The following is a 14693-nucleotide window of genomic DNA, read 5'->3' on the forward strand; positions in this document are numbered from 1 at the left end:
AACCATCCATTTCATCACTTGATAACTAATTCAGAATGCAGCAGCAAAGTATTAGGAACTTCAAAACTAATTTAAGGCAAATCACATCTAGATCCCCTTTGTGCTAAGAATTGTGTTAAGAATGTGACACCAGGTTGCGAAAAAAAAAGTTGCCTGTTTTTGCTTCTTGTTAGAGGAAGTTTAGTGTTACACTTCACATTGTCAACTCTCATCTTCAGACAAGTTGGAATCAACTTAACTATTCTTTTACTCAGCATCCTGCAGAACAACGTTTGGATGAGTCTTCTTGTCCTGCAACAATATGATATTAATAAAATGATAGAGCTAAAAAGCTACATTTAAATTCAGGAAAAGCTTCTCAGAGTGGCGATAAAATAAAATTAGGACAAGATGATTTACAAACTTTATTGAGTTTTGCAATAATTAAACACAACCATACTAGGAAATTATAAGTTTCTAAAAGCATGTAGGGCATCTGCTGCACTAAGAACAGCAAAACATAATTTGACTTCACAGTATTTTATACTTTAACAGTTATCCTTGAATTTAAAAAAAAAGGGATGTACACATATGATTAAACAATTTCAGTTAACAAAAATTGGATTAGAAACAATACGTGAATGGCTTTGAGTAAAGCTTTCCAAACGCCACTTTATACTCAACAACTTTTTCTATAGGTTTACAACAATATCAAACATCAAAAGACCAGGGTTCAGAAACCCTTACGTTGCCTAAAATTCAATATATAAAAATATGCTCCAACAACTCTTATTAAGGATCGTTCACCCTTCACATTCCTGATATCAAACAATCACAGAGCAGGATAGGAAATTAGTGTCAGCACATTGCTGCTTTATAGGTTCTTTAAGTCGGTACTTCCAACAAGGTTCTGATCTCTGGTCTTTAAGTTACACAAGACACAGTACAACATCTTTCTCCTTGACCCTCTGGTATAATTCCTGGTACAATTGATATCTCAAAAACAGTAAAAACACACACCATCTTTTTGAATGAATCGGATATGGGATTGACTTTTAAGTATAAATTAAAAGATAAATAATATCATTCAAAATTCTGATAACTCAGACACAGATTTTCTATTGATACTCTACTTTTCTGTAGTACACAAATGATGTGTCGTCACATTCGCGTCTGAGTAACCGACTACCTTGGTTTATTTCTCTTGCCCCTCCTTTCCCGAAAATAAAAGAAAGAGGTTTCACTGCATCGTTCAGGATGTACATGATAGTGAGTCAGTGGCCTGTACAGTATTATAGGAGCAAAGGTGCATTATGGACGCCAGATCGACAACTACGCAGCCCAAAATTCTGGGCATAGAATTGGAGCTGCTTGAAAAGAAAAAACAGAAAGAAATTACTTCTGATATAATCAGTGACTGTAGAATACCTGTTAAATGAGATACTCTTTACAACTATATTGCAAGATAAACAACACAATACATGATGCACCCCTAAATATGAACCATTATCAAAGCAAGCTTTGAAGTGGAGCCTGTAATCAACCATAAAAAAAACAATTCAAAGCAGTCATGTTATCGATTTAGGAGTTAAAATGTTTTTTGGCTGTATTTAAGGATATTACTGAAGTCGCAACCCCAATGCAGGACCTACCAAAGTGTGATTGAACTGAACATTACCATTACAGCAATTATGCACAGCCTTTGGTTTGAAAGATTTTAAGGCAAAATCTGGGATGTCCACATTTTATGTCACATTCGAGCACATATCCGGACGCAATTTGCACCTCTCCCAAAATAATTCAAACCAAATTAAACCACGGTTGATTTATATTCTTTGTGTATAACTGAACAAATTGAGAAAAGCCAAATGAATATTCCAAATACACATCTCACATCTCACACATTACGAGCTAGTCAACAAGGTCCTAAGCACGGAGATAATCAAAGATCTGTAGTAAGACATAATAAGTGAAATACATATATATATAATATTTATATAGCAAGTGAAATATAAAAAGATTCAAGATTATTGGAGCAAGTGTAGAAGGAATTGGTAGGCAGTGTGTTCACAATGAGCAGCTCAACAGAAGCAAGGCACAACATTTTTTTTTAACATACAAGAGAGTTATCCAAAATTAAACAGAAGTACGATGCAAATGGGACACAAGTTGTAGTTTCAAATTGAAAAATGAAAAGTGAATCCGTTGGTTTAGGTCATTATTGCCAGTAAGTCTGAAAACAAAATCATGATTTTCCTTGCCTCCATTGCTTTTTTTTCCCTGCAAGAACAATCCATTTCAGTGGATTCTTCCCATCAACATTAAGATAATGGTTTAACCAAGAATAATTTCTCTCCCTGCTCGCTTGTGAAAATTGGAGCCTTTTTGTAATGTTCCACTAAATCTTCCATGCTGTCAAACTTGCGCTGTCCAATGCAGTAGAGACCTTGTTTCAACTGTACCTTGAAGTGTTTGTTTTTATTTTGGGCCTTCAAGGAAACCGAGAAGTCATTGGGCTGTGAAGAAAAGTGAAAATAAAAAGGTTGATTAGGTTCCTTTCCAAAAATGCACACGAGTGCTGACTCCAATCTTGTTTTGCACAATGCGTCATTGGAGTATCACTGGACAATAGGAAGAATTACATCAACTTCTTACTTCGAACCCCATAGGTAGTCACTGACCTTCTATATTAAAAGCTACATTTCTCTACCCAAATTGTAAAGATGATCAGTAAATCTTTTTGATGCCATGATTCAATTCATAGGGAAAAGAACAAGGCACTGTATGTATAATAGAAGTTGAGTAGGGGGGGAAAAAAAAAATCAGATTTATATATCAGTGTTATATTCACTTATGGTACAATCATAACAGGCAAGGAATGCATGTATTAAAGAAAGTTAAGTGTATACATTTAAGTGTAAAATATTATCATACCACCAATTAGGAACATTGGAATACTGTAAAAAGTTAGTTGAAAATGGAAAATCAGAATTCGAAGATAACTGATCTATTACTTACTGATGATTCGCTGTCTCGAATTATGAAGTCTCCATCAACGCCCCTTTCATTCAGAGCCATTTCTCCCTGATGTCTTGTAATCTTTCCATAATACCATGGACTACCAGCAAACCTCCCAGTGGTTGCTGCTCCTATGTAGTCACATCGAGGTGGTGTTGGACCAACGCTAATGACTGGTGGTGACGTCTGCACAATATTCACATAGTTCTTCGGGACCAGACCCACTTGCCCATCAGCTTTCTTACATTTCCACCATTCTGGATCATTTTCTGGTTTCTCAACAACATCCATCACTTCGCCCTTCTCAAAATTAAGCTCCTCTTCATTTGAAGAACTGAATGGGTACAGAGCTTGCACAACATGAAGTACTTTTGCGTTGTGTGCATTGATCACAACTGCTAGTCTCTCTGTTAACGAGCCCACAGGTTCCATTGCAGTTCCCTCTGGTTCCTCCATAACGTAATTTGAAGGGAACCAACCAGTTTGTCCATTATAACTACCCCTCCACCATCCGTCGCTGCATTTTTCCATGACGGTAACTTTAGTTCCTTTAACCAACGTAAGCTCATCATCTCTCTCTGCCGTGTAGTTAAATTTGACATAAGCTGGAGCGTTCAAATCATAAAGACGTTCTCCATTGTCAGCATAACCATCCACATCTGCATTGGATGCAGTATCACGAATACTTGGTTTCCGTTTCACTTTTCCAATTCCTTAAAAGAAAGAAAATATTACTGCATTGCACATATCAACCATGTTCGCAACTTCACTTGGCACACACAAGGACATTATTTCAATACTGAACAATATTTCAATACTGAACAATATTTCACGGGATAAATTAGTTCCATTCAACTATAGTTATAACCATATAAAAAACAAGGGTGATTGCTTCAAAAATCTCTCCTGGAGAATTGGAAGTGCTCACATTTCTAATTGCTCAGCACATTTGTACTTACTTTGCATCAAACAATTTGTTTCGTTGCAACTGGCATTTTCCAAACAAGCTATCACTAGATAAGATCGGATGTGGCAACTGCATTGCTGCCCTAAGCGATGCAGGTCCGCAAGGATCCTGGTTTGAGCTATATTATTTCAGCTTATTGGGAGAGATCAATTATAGTAATCAGTTGCTAAGTTCCTGAACTTAGGAGAGGAGTAGAAGAGGATGTGGCAGCAGTTTGTTTTTTTGATTAAAAAAGGCCAGTGCTCCTTATCCTACAAGCATCTTGAATAGTGCATGCATGAGCACATCAGACTCGGTTCTGCTACATACCATAGTCAAATATTTTAACCATAGCACCACTGATATGCTTGAAACAACTTCAGCAAAAATCATCAGCGCCTCAACATGAACTAGCACCACAAATCAGCTTTCAGCAGTAAATGAATGGCGGGTGTTCATTACAGTAACACTTGGCAATAGACTGTGGAATTTTGCACTGGAACTTATGGTACTAAAAGGCAAACAACACAGTACCCTCAACAAGGGATCTGGGACCTGTATGAATTGGGCTAGCAACTGTATGTTTCCCCAACCAAACTGAGGAATTGATAATGAACAGCCTAGGTGTAAACCATGGATGCAAAGTGAAATATTTCATTCAATGCCAAATCATGCTCAGAGAGCAAAACAAAGACAGGGAAATAAAGGGGAAATTAACAGAAATAAACTGACGTAAAGAAAAATAAGCCTTATTTAATGCTTCTGACAATAATTAAAATATGATTGAATGAGAATGAGACCCCACACTTGTTAATTTTCATTGCCATAGAAGTTGTTTGGCAGTAGTTAAGATTTACCATCCCAATAAAATATAATTGCATTGAAATGGACAAGCCACAACTTTTTCTGTCATGTTTAGTGGGTCTGCTTCTTAAGAGCAGCAACTTGGTCATGCACATGAATGACATTTGTGCTTAATGAGTAAAAGTAGTGAATCTCGGCAATTCTGACATGGTTATACAGTTGAACAATCATAGTTTTGTAGTCGATAAATAATCTTTCTTCAAGTCCCAACTAAGATGGGTATAATTTTATAAGTCCAGTCTTGTATCATTAATTTTACTACATAATCCTTGTCTCACAGGCCGACATGATGAATTGGACCCAAGGACTGAACACCTAATCTGGACTGACAGTGCATTACTGAGAATTTGTTACTGTCAAAGGGACTGACCCTTTGGATGAGTGTTTTAAATCCTATTGTGCTATACTAATAAAGTGTAGAGTAGTCGTGGCCAACTTTTATTCTTCATCAACCATCACCAAAGCAGATTTATCACATAAGTGGGACCTAGTTCTCTACAAGTGATTACAAAATAATTGTGACTACATGTCAAAATGAAGTACATAAAGGTTTGTGGGTCTGTCTTGCAGTCTTGAGAGATGCTATATACCTGTAAATTCTTTTAGTAGCCACACAAGTGGATGCAAGCAGAAATACTGGACCAGTGCCAATCAGATGGAAGCCTGTTGATAAATTTGTGCTGTGAAGATTTTGTTTCTGTTGGCCAATACTGATCAAAAGGAATTATAAAGATCAAATCCTCCTTTTGCATAGCTTTAAAATTCTAACAGTCTTTTGAAAATCAGAATCCTCAAAAACTGAAAATGCAGTTCACCTTGAAATGTAGCCATCTGGTTTAACATCAGAGTCGGTTTGCCCCCTTCAGCGCTGGGGTGTAAACCCTCATCACAAAATCAGACACAAACTGCTCAAACCTTTCCATCTATTTCACTTTAAAGTTCACCACTCAATTATGACGTGGAAGAGGAAAATCTACCTTTGCATCTCCATGGTTTCAAATAACCAGCCAGTAGCACGGAAGTGTCTTTGAAAGCTCTCTTTTCATTTTTAAATACATTTGCTGTGATAGTCTTTGGTTAACAGTTCTGATAACAGTTCTATTATCTGTCACAAATAGATTGTTGCCGTAGTTATTTAAAGATTGACTGTGGTAGCAACAAACCAGCAATTGGTACAGCTCAGAAAACAAATCTTTCATGATATCGATACGGAATAAAACAGGAAGCAGATATATGCCATGTATACTAACCTAATTCTCAATTTTAACACTGCTCAATTTGCCAACATACTGAAATTTGAGCTTACGTAAAGCATTAGCTGCTGTAGGCTCCATCTCCTGGCAACCAGTTACTCTCCTCCTGGCTAACCTCGAAAACAAAATCCTTTATACTTGCATGACATAACAAGGAACTTTGGTTCTTTGGTTCTATTTTCATTCCATACAATGGCTTCACCCTTCAGTGGAACTTAAAAGATCAGAAAATGATCCCACATTTCTAAATATTTGGGTAGTTACTGAATAAAATCTACCACAGAGCACAGAAAATTGTCCAACCAAAACAGAAAGAGACACAAACTAAAATATAAAATTAAGACAATGATGAAGGGAGGTGGTTTGGGGAAAATTAAAAAGAAACTACGGATGAGAATTATTTGAATGGGTGCGCTGAGAGAAGCGGTCTGAAAGCAAGGAATCCACCATAGCGAGTTGGATGGACCGAGACTGCCTTTTGTACCTATTGGCAGGTTGGCACTGCCAGGGTGCCAAGTTGGCATTTTTTGCATGCATGCAATTGAGCTGGGGAGGGGAGGTCGGGGATTTTTTCCAAAGCAAGTCATGTTGAATACCATTTGCTTCTCGGCACTGCGAGTATCAGGAAACACGTGGCTAAACGCACTCACTCGGGGACTTTGTTGCGAAGATTGCGCTCAAAGTCAGCAATAAACTCAACTATCTACTCCGCATCAAAATTACTGGGGTTGAAGGGGCAGATTCATTCACTGTTACTTTGCATCTTTCCTTTTTGGATTATTTTTCATTCTTCTTTTCTGCTTCTCCTCATTCTTCTCTCGCTTTCTTCATTATAGGACAAGGAAGCACACTTAGGTCAGGTTCCACAATACAAATATGTGGGAAAGGCACAATGATCCAAAGGCTTTTTTTGTCAGTCGCTGGTCCTATGCTTGTGTAACACCATTTTCAGACAGCTGGAAGAGTGTCAGCATTGAGTATCCACTGTTGTGAAGTTTCCTATGGGCATGACAGGAGGTGAGGGGACACATGGTCCACAGTTCTGACGATGAGCCAAGTTGCATTCAATACAACAAATACCAATAATCTCTACTTCATTAACAACTTTTATATAGTGCATTTAATATAATAGAATAATAAGGCTCTTCACATGAGCATTATCAAACAAAGTAGAATACCAAATCACATAAGCAGACAGTATGAGATGATACAAGCTTTATCAAAGAGTTAAGTTTGATGGAATTTTTTAAGGAACAAAAGTGGGGTAGAGAGTCAAAGAGGTGTAGAAAGAGTATTCCAGGGCTTGGGGCCTATGCAACTGAAGGGACCGCTGCCCATGGTTAAATTAAATATTGGAATGACTGAATTAATTGATTTTGCTCCCAATACAAATTTGTTCCATAACTACCAACCCCATCCCTGTCCCTGGCAACAGTCGGAGACAAAGCCAATCTGGTGTTGTATTTGACCCCGGGTTGAGCTTTCAACCTCCTTCGTGCCATCAAGAAGACTGCCTATTTTCACCTCCATAACATCGCCCAACTTCACCCATCTCAGCTCACCTGCTGTTGAAATCCTCACTCATACCTTTGCCACCTCTAGACTCAGCTATTCCTATGTACTCCTAGTTGGTCTCCCACATTATGCTACATAAACTTGAGGTCATCCAAAAACCTATTGCTAGAGTGGGAAGTCCCATTCCCCAATCCACTGTGCTTGCTGACCTACATTGACTCCGGACGACACTTCTATTTTAAAATCCCTCTATGGTCTTTCCCTCCTTATCTCTTCGAGCCCTAGCTAAGGTACCTGTGCTCTTCTAATTCTGGCCTCCTGTGATTCACGATGAGTTGTTCCACCATTGGTGACAGTGCCTTCAGTTGTCTAGGCACTAATCTCTGGAATTCTCTGCCTACACCTCTCCACCTCCCTATTGATCAAGCGGTGGGTCATCTGCTCCAACATTTCCTTATGTGGCCTGGTGTCATATTTAGTTTCAGAATGCTCCTGTGAAGCACCTTGGGAATGTTGATTACATTATCTACCCATTTATAGATGTAATTATTGTAGTACAGAACTTCAATGGCATTTGCACCATTCTTGAATTAAGACCTGCACAGCTCCAATACTCCGTGTCTGCCCTGTTTGCATATTCCTTGATTCACCTTTCCTTCAACTATCTATTTTACCTTTTCTCATTATCTCCGAATCTTTGCCAGATGTCTCTTTGAAAACAAACACACTGTCTGATGTGTTAAGTGAGTTGGTTCAACTTTGACTGCAACTGGATGCAGTGAAACTAGAAACAGGCTTCCGACACAGGAGATGGTCCAACACTGTTTTATTGAACCTGCTGATTGCTGTACATAGTCTGCTGTGGGTTGACACTATTAATCTAACTGATAACCTCCTACTGGCTTGACCAAACTAGCTCTCTACCACATGGAGATGGCGCTCACTGGCTTGTGCACTCTTACTATCTCAGTAGCTGTGTCCTGTAGAGAGAGGGAGAGTCTTAATGCCCTGTGGGCTTTATAGTGGTGGTGTCCTGTCTGGTGATTGGTTGGTCTGTGTCGTGTGTGTTCATTGGTTATCCTGTGTGTCAATCACTGCCTGTCTGCATCTCATTATATACGAGTGGATATTATGACATCTCCCCTTCTTAAAATAAATTTTAGAACGTGGCGGTATATACATGCATGACTATGTGCAAGTGGTGAATGAATGAACAGATGTACATGGGAAGGTGTCTGTTGTGCAGATACAGAGCAAACTGAACAAAATTTACAAGATTTAATTCTATAGATTCTTGTCGATCGCCTCAGAGGTGGAGGGGGGGGACGCCAGCACCTGGTCAGGCGGGATTGCTGCCATTTCGGTGGCCTCGTGGACAGGCGGGATCACTGCCAGATCGGTGGCCACGTGGGGAGAGATGTCCTGAGGCGGCATGATGACATGCGGAGAAGTGTGGTCAGGTGGTGGGCAGGGAACTTTCGTAGCGCCCTCCTGTTGCACAGTAGAATGGAGCCATCAGCCATTTGAACAATGAAAGACCTGGGGGCAGCCTGTCTGACGACAACAGCTGGGGCTGACCAGCCTCCCTCAGGCAACTGGACACGAACAACATCTTCTGGAGCCAGCGCAGGCAGATCCATGGTATCAGCATCATATGTGATCTTCTGCTGGTCCCTGGATCGCTGCACTTTCTGCAGCACCGTGAGGTGGTCAAGGTCTGGAACATGGATGGCTGGAACAGTCGTCCTCAGTTGCGGTTCATGAGCAGCTGCACCAGAGACAAACCAGTCGACAAGAGGGGTTGCCCTGTATGCCAACAGCGCCAGGTTGAAATCCGAGGCTGAGTCTGCAGCCTTGCAGAGCAACCGCTTGACAATATGGACCCCTTTTTCGGCCTTACTGTTTGATTGCGGGTAATGGGAGCTGGATGTAATATGCCTGAAGTGGTAGGATCGTGCAAAGTTGGACCACTCTTGGCTGTAGAAACATGGACCGTTGTCACTCATTACTGTGAGTGGTATCCCATGCCTGGCAAACGTCTCTTTGCAGGCTTTGATGACTGACTTGGACGCGAGGTCGGACAGTTTCACCACTTCCGGGTAGCTGGAGAAGTAGTCGACCAAGAACACGTAATCATGCCCATTTGCGTGAAAGAGGTTATCCCCGACTTCCGGGTGCGGCGATGACCAGCTAAGTCGCACGTTTCGGCAGCTCCCGGTGGAACGGACTTTAGGGCTCTTGATAGGAGCCCCAACGGCAATTTTAACGGCTAAAAACACCGTGCGGTAAACCAGAAGGGTGTTCCCCCTGGACACGGATGGAAAAAGGAGAGGAAAGTGGCCGGATTGCAGCGGATCCTTTGGAACAACGGCAAGGAAGGCAAGCAGAAACCAAGATGGCGTCGGAAGGTGGCAGTCTCATATGGGGCCCTGAACAACAAGAGTTCTTGAAACGCTGCGTGGAGGAGATAAAAAAGGAAATGAAGAAAGAGTTGTTGGCCCCGATATTACAGGCGATTGAAGGGCTGAAAGAGGAACAAAAGACCCAGGAGCAGGAGCTTCGGGTCGTGAAGGCGAAAGCAGCAGAGAATGAGAACGATATACAGGGCCTGGTGGTGAAGTCGGAGATACAGGAGGCACACCAGAAACGATCTGTGGAGAGGTTGGAGGCACTGGAAAACAACGCAAGGAGGAACAACTTGAGGATTCTTGGCCTTCCTGAAGGTGTGGAGGGGGCGGACGTCGGGGCATATGTGAGCACGATGCTGCACTCGTTAATGGGAGCGGAGGCCCCGACGGGTCCGTTGGAGGTGGAGGGAGCATACCGAGTTATGGTGCGAGGATCGAGAGCAGGAGAAACTCCCAGAGCCATAGTGGTGAGATTCCTCCGTTTTAAGGATAGAGAAATGGTCCTTAGATGGGCAAAGAAAACTTGGTGTAGTAAATGGGAGAACGCGGTGATCCGCGTTTATCAAGATTGGAGTGCGGAGGTGGCGAGAAGGAGGGCGAGCTTTAATCGGGCCAAAGCGGTACTTCACAAAAAGAAGATAAAATTTGGAATGCTGCAACCGGCAAGACTGTGGGTCACATATCAAGGGAGGCACCACTACTTTGAGACGGCGGATGAAGCGTGGACTTTTATTGTAGAAGAAAAATTGGAATGAGTGGATTATGAAAATGAACGTTTGGACAAAGTGGTGGGGCGAATGGGGGGGGGGGCGAAGAGGGGTTTTATGTTTTAATCCTGCGGTATGGTAACTTTTCTCTCTCCCACAGGTGGTGATGGGGGGAGGTGGGGAGGGAGAGGAGATGGGGCGTTGGCCATGGGAGGCGGGGCCGAGGGAGAGGCGCGGGCTTGGTTCCCACGCTATGATAATTATGGCGGGAATAGAGAAGCAGGAAGGAGGGGGCGTCGCACGGTGCGAGCCGTGATCACGGGGGAAAGCCGAGGTCAGCCAGAGTTTGCTGACTTCTGGGAGCAACATGGGGGGAGTAATTATGCTAGCGGGGGGTCTAGCGGGGGGGGGGGGAATTACTGGGTTGCTGCTGCTGGGGAAAGGGGGGAGTGGATACGGGAAAGGATGGGCGGGGGGGGCACCGTCTGGGAGAGATACAGCTGCGTGGGAACTGGGTGAGAAGCTGGAAAAAGATGATGGCTAACTCGGCTGATCACGTGGAACGTGAGGGGGCTTAACGGGCCGATAAAGAGGGCACGAGTACTCGCACACCTTAAGAAACTTAAAGCAGATGTGGTTATGTTACAGGAAACGCACCTGAAACTGATAGACCAGGTTAGGCTGCGCAAAGGATGGGTGGGGCAGGTGTTCCATTCGGGGCTGGATGCGAAAAACAGGGGGGTGGCTATATTAGTGGGGAAGCGGGTAATGTTCGAGGCAAAGACTATAGTGGCGGATAACGGGGGCAGGTACGTGATGGTGAGTGGCAAATTACAGGGAGAGATGGTGGTTTTGGTAAACGTGTATGCCCCGAACTGGGACAATGCCAACTTTATGAGGCGAATGCTAGGACGCATCCCGGACCTAGAGACGGGAAAGCTGATAATGGGGGGAGATTTTAACACGGTGTTGGAACCAAGGCTGGATAGGTCGAAATCCAGGACTGGTAGGAGGCTGGCAGCAGCCAAGGTGCTTAAGGATTTTATGGAGCAGATGGGAGGGGTGGACCCGTGGAGATTCAGTAGACCTAGGAGTAAGGAGTTCTCGTTTTTCTCCTGTGTCCATAAAGTCTATTCACGCATAGACTTTTTTGTGTTGGGTAGGGCATTGATCCCGAGGGTGAGGGGAACGGAATATACGGCTATAGCCATTTCGGATCATGCCCCACACTGGGTAGACTTGGAGATAGGGGAGGAAACAAGAGGGCGCCCACCCTGGAGAATGGACATGGGACTAATGGCAGATGAGGGGGTGTGCCTAAGGGTGAGGGGATGCATTGAAAAGTACTTGGAACTCAATGACAATGGGGAGGTTCAGGTGGGAGTGGTCTGGGAGGCGTTGAAGGCGGTGGTGAGGGGGGAGCTGATATCAATAAGGACACATAAAGGGAAGCAGGAGAGTAAGGAACGGGAGCGGTTGCTGCAAGAACTTTTAAGGGTGGACAGACAATATGCGGAAGCACCGGAGGAGGGACTGTACAGGGAAAGGCAAAGGCCGCATGTGGAATTTGACTTGCTGACTACAGGCACTGCAGAGGCACAATGGAGGAAGGCGCAGGGTGTACAGTATGAATATGGAGAGAAGGCGAGCAGATTGCTGGCACACCAATTGAGGAAAAGGGGAGCAGCGAGGGAAATAGGGGGGGTGAGGGACGAGGAAGGAGAGACGGAGCGGGGAGCGGAGAGAGTGAATGAAGTGTTCAAGACATTTTATAAAAAATTGTATGAAGCTCAACCCCCGGATGGGAGGGAGAGAATGATGGATTTTTTGGATCGGCTGGAAATTCCCAAGGTGGAAGAGCAGGAAAGGGTGGGACTGGGAGCACAGATCACGGTAGAAGAAGTGGTGAAAGGAATTAGGAACATGCAGACGGGAAAGGCCCCGGGACCGGACGGATTCCCAGTTGAATTTTACAGAAAATATTTGGACTTGCTCGCCCCGCTACTGATGAGGACCTTTAACGAGGCAAAGGAAAGGGGACAACTGCCCCCGACTATGTCAAAAGCAACAATATCGCTTCTCTTAAAGAAGGAAAAGGATCCGCTACAATGCGGGTCCTACAGACCAATTTCCCTCCTAAATGTGGATGCCAAGGTCCTGGCCAAGGTAATGGCAATGAGAATAGAGGAATGTGTCCCGGGGGTGGTTCATGAGGACCAAACTGGGTTTGTGAAGGGGAGACAGCTGAACACGAATATACGGAGGCTGTTAGGGGTAATGATGATGGCCCCACCAGAGGGTGAAACGGAGATAGTAGTGGCGATGGATGCCGAGAAAGCATTCGATAGAGTGGAATGGGATTATCTGTGGGAGGTGTTGAGGAGATTTGGGTTTGGAGAGGGGTATGTTAGATGGGTGCAGCTGTTGTATAGGGCCCCAGTGGCGAGTGTGGTCACGAATGGACGGGGATCGGCATATTTTCGGCTCCATAGAGGGACAAGGCAGGGATGTCCTCTGTCCCCATTACTGTTTGCACTGGCGATTGAGCCCCTGGCGATAGCGCTGAGAGGTTCCAGGAGATGGAGGGGAATACTTAGGGGAGGAGAAGAACACCGGGTATCTTTATATGCGGATGATCTGCTACTATATGTGGCGGATCCAGCGGAGGGGATATCAGAAATAATGCGGATACTTGGGGAGTTTGGGGATTTTTCAGGGTATAAATTGAACATGGGGAAGAGTGAGCTGTTTGTGGTGTACCCAGGGGAGCAGAGTAGAGAAATAGAAGACCTACCGTTGAGGAAGGTAACAAGAGATTTTCGTTACCTGGGGATCCAGATAGCTAAGAATTGGGGCACATTGCACAGGCTAAATTTGACGCAGTTGGTGGAACAGATGGAGGAAGATTTCAAGAGATGGGATATGGTAGCATTGTCAATGGCAGGGAGGGTGCAGGCGGTTAAGATGGTGGTCCTCCCGAGATTCCTCTTTGTGTTTCAGTGCCTCAAAAGGATAGAAAAGAGTATCATGGGTTTTGTTTGGGCCGGGAAGACTCCGAGAGTGAGGAAGGGATTCTTACAGCGTAGTAGGGATAGGGGGGGGCTGGCACTACCGAGCCTAAGTGAGTATTATTGGGCCGCTAATATTTCAATGGTGAGTAAGTGGATGGGAGAGGAGGAAGGAGCGGCGTGGAAGAGATTAGAGAGGGCGTCCTGTAGGGGGACCAGCCTGCAGGCTATGGTGACAGCCCCATTGCCGTTCTCACCAAGGAACTATACCACGAGTCCGGTGGTGGTAGCTACACTGAAGATTTGGGGACAGTGGAGACGACATAGGGGAAAGACCGGAGCATTGGGGGGGTCCCCGATAAGAAACAACCATAGGTTTGCCCCGGGGGGAATGGATGGGGGATATGGAATGTGGCAAAGAGCAGGAATAACGCAATTGAAAGATCTATTTGTGGATGGGAAGTTCGCGAGTCTGGGAGCGCTGACTGAGAAATATGGGTTGCCCCAAGGGAATGCATTTAGGTACATGCAATTGAGGGCTTTTGCGAGGCAACAGGTGAGGGAATTCCCGCAGCTCCCGACACAAGAGGTGCAGGACAGAGTCATCTCAAAGAAATGGGTGGGGGATGGTAAGGTGTCGGATATATATAGGGAAATGAGGGATGAAGGGGAGACTATGGTGGACGAACTAAAAGGGAAATGGGAAGAAGAGCTAGGGGAGGAGATTGAGGAGGGGCTGTGGGCAGATGCCCTAAACAGGGTAAACTCGTCGTCCTCGTGCGCCAGGCTAAGCCTGATTCAGTTTAAGGTATTACACAGGGCACATATGACTGGAACACGGCTCAGTAAATTTTTTGGGGTGGAGGATAGGTGTGCGAGGTGCTCGAGAAGCCCAGCGAATCATACCCATATGTTCTGGTCATGCCCGGCACTACAGGGGTTTTGGATGGGGGTGACAAAGGTGCTTTCGAAAGTAGTAGGAGTCCGGGTCGAAC

The 14693-nt window shown here is 44.2% G+C and overlaps 1 protein-coding gene across 3 annotated transcripts in view; it reads right to left on the bottom strand.

Moving 5' to 3' along the window:
* Window positions 1–390: 390 nt before the first annotated feature.
* Window positions 391–14693, bottom strand: part of LOC140389955 (SH2/SH3 adapter protein NCK1-like) — a 314633-nt gene continuing 300330 nt past the window's right edge. For all 3 annotated transcript variants that reach the window (XM_072474657.1, XM_072474656.1, XM_072474658.1), the window contains 2 exons: window positions 2998–3710; window positions 391–2495 (listed from right to left, as the gene is read on the bottom strand). In XM_072474657.1, the coding sequence (XP_072330758.1) occupies window positions 2301–2495; window positions 2998–3710 (908 nt within the window). In that variant the 3' untranslated portion in view covers window positions 391–2300. The remainder of the gene's footprint in view (window positions 2496–2997; window positions 3711–14693) is intronic.

The sequence above is a fragment of the Scyliorhinus torazame genome, chromosome 14 (assembly GCF_047496885.1).
Source record: "Scyliorhinus torazame isolate Kashiwa2021f chromosome 14, sScyTor2.1, whole genome shotgun sequence".
NCBI classification, from domain to species: Eukaryota; Metazoa; Chordata; class Chondrichthyes; order Carcharhiniformes; family Scyliorhinidae; genus Scyliorhinus; species Scyliorhinus torazame.